Source organism: Humulus lupulus, chromosome 7, assembly GCF_963169125.1.
Source record: "Humulus lupulus chromosome 7, drHumLupu1.1, whole genome shotgun sequence".
Taxonomy (NCBI): Eukaryota; Viridiplantae; Streptophyta; class Magnoliopsida; order Rosales; family Cannabaceae; genus Humulus; species Humulus lupulus.
Genome location: NC_084799.1, coordinates 128,582,492 through 128,587,643, shown reverse-complemented (window position 1 = coordinate 128,587,643; position 5,152 = coordinate 128,582,492). Strand labels below are relative to the sequence as shown.

Here is a 5,152-nt window from a genome sequence, read left to right as displayed (position 1 = left end):
GATTTTAACCACTAAACCACATAAAATTTCTGTGCTTTTGAGTGAATGCTTGTTATTTCATTGCGGTTTATAATCTAGCACTAATCTACTTATTTTATTTCTTAATACATTGTTGGCGAAAAACTGCGTCAATATATATATATATATATATGCATATTATTTTTAAAAATATTGATAATATATATTTCAAGATAATATATCTTTTTTTAATAAAATAGCATATATAATCTATTAAATTGATAATTTTAATTATTTACTATTTTTTATTTGATTCAATAAAAAATAATATAAATACATTAATTAAATATTTGTCAACTTTCATTAGTGTTTTATTTAAAATTACTAATTTATTTTATTTATAATATATTTAAAAATTAATAAAAAAAATAAATTAATATCATAAGTTAAAAATATATTTAATTATAATATTTATATAAAAAAATTTAACTTATAAAAGTTCTCCTTTAATAAAGACATTTTTGTAACTTACGAATAATTTATTCTGATTCCACATGAAAGTAAATATATCAATAGAAATAATAGTGATTACTAGTTATTCTGATTCAGTAATTCGATTGAAGATCAATCTAATTACAAATGATTCTAATTGTACATCATTCCAATTATATACAAGTAAAAGCACAATTAATATTTATGTCACAATTAACATTTTCAAATAAGAAAATCCAAATGGAAACAAATGCTAAAATTGTAGGGTTTATACAGCAGAGGTCTCAATATTTCTAAAAAATATCACTTAGGTCCCAAATTTTATTTTCCTCAAACTTATTACGTGGATTAAGTTGTAAAATAATTTTGAGAATGCACGATGGAAACATTTATGACCCAATTAAAAAGTGATGTTTTTCACAAAGGTTGGGAATATGTCCAATATGATATTTTTCAAGCAAACAGATATAAAACTGATGCCAAATTGTATAAACCAGTTTTTATACATAAAATTTAGTGAAAATTACATATTATATGGGAATTTTAATAGATTGTGCAAAAATATGACTTTTTTTCAAGAAAAGTTAATCTATGACTTTTTTATTTTAATTTCACTTTTATGGGTTTAGTTTCCCATATTTTTGTAATAAAAGTTTGTTTATGCCATATTTTCACTCTTAATCAAGTTTTATGAATTTGGAAGGGTATGTTTGTAATTTAATTATTTTTTTTAGCTTATTTGATTATTTTTTTTATATTAATTTTATATAACTATTTTTATATTAAATTTTTCCATGGTTGTTTTGCAAATTTTTTTTTTTGTAATATGAATTGTGTTTATTATTTTTTTTATTTATTGTAAATATTTTTTTTCCTTTTTTTTAGGTTGTACATTTTTTTTTTCAAATTCTGGGTAGGGTAATCAGTTACTTGATTGATCTTAAAAAAAATCTTAGAGCTAGGTTAAATAACATGCACCAGGAGGGGTAACCAGTTATTCTGAGATGGGTAACTTTCTGCCATAAGAGAGGTAACCAGTTACCTAAGAGGGGTGACGAGTTACTTGTATTAAATATGAAAAGAAACATCAAATTTGAAGGAAAAAAATGAAAGAACACTTCATTAAAAAAAGAAGAATAAGTAACTATGATTTTAGTAACATAAGTAACTAGTTACCATAAATATACACACACCAGAACGTGAAAGTAACCAGTTACCCTCATAAATATACATACAAAGAATGTGAAGGTAACCAATTACCCATTCACGTTTTCAGATTTTTATTAGTTTTATTTCCAAATTTTGGTATTCCTATAAGTGTTACAGTAAAAAGAAAATGCTGAAAAAATTGATTTGAATTTTTTTTACATATAGTGGAAAAACTATAAAAAAAAAATTACAATAATAAAAGATAATAAATAAAAAAAAATAGTAGAATAATTATGTAATGTTAAATAATATGTGTGAAAAAAAAGAAAAAAAAATAGAATGAGAAAAAAATAAGTACAAAAATGAAAAAAAATATGAAAAAAAAAACAAAAGAAATGATGAATGAAAAAAAAATAGATGAATAAATAAGAATGAAAAGAAGAAGAAGAAAAATAATGGAAAAATGAAAAAAAAAATATGAATGAAAAAATTGGTAGAAAAAAATGGAAGAAGAAAAAAAAGCTCATATGTGTGAAAAAAGAAAAAAAAATTAAAAGAGAAAATAATAAATACAAAAATAAAAAAAAAATAAAATGAAAAAAAAAACTGAAAAAATATGAAGAAAAAAAACAAAACAATACAATGAAAGAAAAAAAATAGATAAATGAATAAAAATGAAAAAAAAAAATAATACCCTCATTTTGCTCATTTGTTTTGATTAATTTTGATTTTCAATATGGAATTAGTTTTCTCATAAACTAAGTTTTCTTAATTAAATTTTCCCATACAAATTAAAGAAAGTTAAACTCCCATATTTTTGTACATTGATGGCTAAAAAGCCATATTTTTTAAAAATCCCCTAAAATTTTTCTTTTGAGTTTATTATCAGTGAATTTTCATTTTTTTTTTAATTCTGACATAGAGATTGCTGCAACGGAACGACAGAGTTCAATGTCTTCTAAACATTTGGATACGGCAGCTTCAAATCAAATTTAAGATAATGGGTATCGTAGAATGAATGACCCTCAAAATGGTAAAGCTCTTACTCCGCTTTGCTAATTGCCGATTCTGGTTAAGGCACAGTACCCAATCGTTTACCTCCCACTAATATTGCCTCCTTCTCATTCAAGGGTGAGCTTTCGTATTTTATTGGGTTTATTTTTTATTTATATCGCTCCTCATTCGAGGTTTGAGGTCAAAAGATATGTGGGTTCTTTATGATTCATTATTTACTTCACTCAAAAGGGTTTTTAGTTTTTAGTTTTTCCTTTTCCCATGTATATTAGTGAATCGTTATTTGCCCTGCTTGTTATAAAATTGAACATAGACAAGTCCACAAACCTTGAAGCAATTCCTTTGTATGAAGTATGAGATGGGACTTGCTGACTGGCTTTAGGTTCTATCATGTAACTTTTAAATACAGTATGTTTAAAAAAGTACTAGTAGAGATAAAGTTTGGAGAATGTGTTTTAATATTCCACTGTGGAGTGGATATTTGCCGGGGCTTCTTTTCCATTCAGAAGAACAAATAAGAGAATAGATAAAGAGAAGGATAGTGAAATGGATGTTTAAGTTAATATATGATGTATGTTTAATGCACCAAAGTTCTACATGAAGGTTGTGAACTAGTGATGAAGCTTGGTTAAATTTGTAATGTAGGAATATATATATATATAATCAATTACTTGGGAGCTAGCTCAATTTGATATCTCTGCTTTGACTTCTGCTAAGAACTTTAAAATTATGCATTAGAGTTAATTGGTAAGCCTACGACCTCTATCGGAGATCAATTCTTGAATGTATAAAACTATAATCTTAATTGCTTCTTTGTGAAAGTGTTTATTGTGCTAGTTTCCCATCAATTTATTGCTAGTTCATCGGAAAAAACTATGAGAATCATCTGTTAAAATATGCACTTCAGTTTTTTTCACTGTAGACTTTTTGGTAAACATTTTTTTTCTCTTAGTTCATGGCATGTCATATGAGAAGTATAATGTACCATTCGGGTTTTTTGATGATGGAGAATGAAGTTTCTGAAAGGTCTTGCATTACTGCTGCAACTTGCAACTTTTGTAGCTGGTGTAATGAACCAAGTTTCAGTGCACAAAATAAAAGGATAGACTTAATGGCTGCACCTTTTCTCCAAAGGAGGTAAATTTCTTTCATTATGGGAAAAATAGCTTTGTTTAATGTCTTCACTCTTCTGTCTGGTTCTGATGGATATGAACCTTGCCCATTTCTACAGCTAGGAGGATATTGCTTAATTTGTATGAACCAATCCTTTGTTTAAGATGTATCTTTAATCTCCACTGACTTTTCATTTCATTTCATCTCAGAAAGTCTTATTTTCAAATAATGTATTCCAGATTATAAATTCCTTGCCGATACCAGTGCTGAAAATACCAGATTATAAATTCCTTGCCAATTCTCTCGACATTTTTTCTTCATGTGCAGCTTTTTGACAAAAAAAAAAGAGTGGAAAGTTGCCTTTGCTTTAGACACTGGCGGGGTCTCCGGAAATGGTGACCAAGAGGGCGTCAACGGTGACAGTTCCAATCTTGGCCGGACTCGTTTGGGTAGGATAGTGAGTGCAGGTGGCAGACAGCTATTGGCGAAGCTGAATTCTGCTAGAAAGAACTTTCCCATGAAGATATTTCTGGTTCTGTTGGGTTTCTACACAGCAAATGCACTGGCTACAATTCTTGGTCAGACGGGTGATTGGGATGTTCTAGTTGCCGGCATTGTGGTAGCTGCCATTGAAGGTATTGGCATGCTTATGTATAGAAAGCTACCTTCTCTTTCAAAGGGAAGGTTGCAGTCTTTTGTTGTGATGATGAACTACTGGAAAGCTGGTGTGTGTTTAGGACTTTTTGTGGATGCTTTCAAACTAGGTAGCTAGATTATACTTTTTCTTCATCTTTTTTTTTCAAGTTATATGCATTTGTTGTTGTTCCTAAGGTGTTCAAGGGTGTGAATACTCCCATTTAGCAAATAAGAATTTAGATTTTTAACCATTCCATTGTTTTGATTTTGAAAAGATGTAGTCTGATTCTTCATTGTTTGCCTTGGTAAATGTCTACAAAGATTGGCAAGCAACTTAAGTGTAGGATGAATGACCAGTTTGGTCCCAAACTCTTATTTCTTTCATTTTGGTTCTTAAAACTTCAAATTCCTTGTTACTTCTTTTATTCATTTTGGTTGCTTACTCACAACCCATTTTGGTAAGGGTTAAAACCAAACAGAAGCCTGCAATGCATTAAAGGCTAGAGGTTGCAAATAAATGACAATGGCTTCACATTGCCTACTAGTAAGAGATCGTGATGAGAAAGAGCCAAAAGCCATATCAGACTTGGCATTTTCCTTATATTGGATCAAGACCATTAATACACCAAGTAATCCACAACTTTCTCCATCCAACTTGATTCATTCAACAATCAAAGAATAATTACACGTAGGGAGAGGTCTCATCCCAAAATCATGGAAAACAAACATAAATTTGAGACAAAACACTCGGATTTGTCCTTGAGAAAGCTTCTTGCAGGTTCAAATTGTG

General features: G+C 28.6%; 1 protein-coding gene across 1 annotated transcript; it reads left to right on the top strand.

Annotated features, from left to right (window-relative positions):
* The first annotated feature begins 2,464 nt into the window (after positions 1-2,464).
* LOC133788620 (ycf20-like protein) lies at positions 2,465-4,613 on the top strand. Its single transcript, XM_062226179.1, has 3 exons — positions 2,465-2,730; positions 3,566-3,750; positions 4,054-4,613. Exons 2-3 carry the CDS (start codon positions 3,569-3,571, stop codon positions 4,496-4,498), a joined length of 627 nt encoding a protein of 208 aa, XP_062082163.1. The 5' UTR covers positions 2,465-2,730; positions 3,566-3,568; the 3' UTR covers positions 4,499-4,613.
* Positions 4,614-5,152: the final 539 nt, after the last annotated feature.

Coding starts and splice junctions, on each gene's coding strand:
- LOC133788620 (XM_062226179.1), top strand. CDS start 3,569: ATGGCATGTCATATGAGAAGTATAATGTACCATTCGGGTTTTTTGATG. Junction 3,751..4,053: donor GCACCTTTTCTCCAAAGGAG/GTAAATTTCTTT, acceptor CTTCATGTGCAG/CTTTTTGACAAAAAAAAAAG.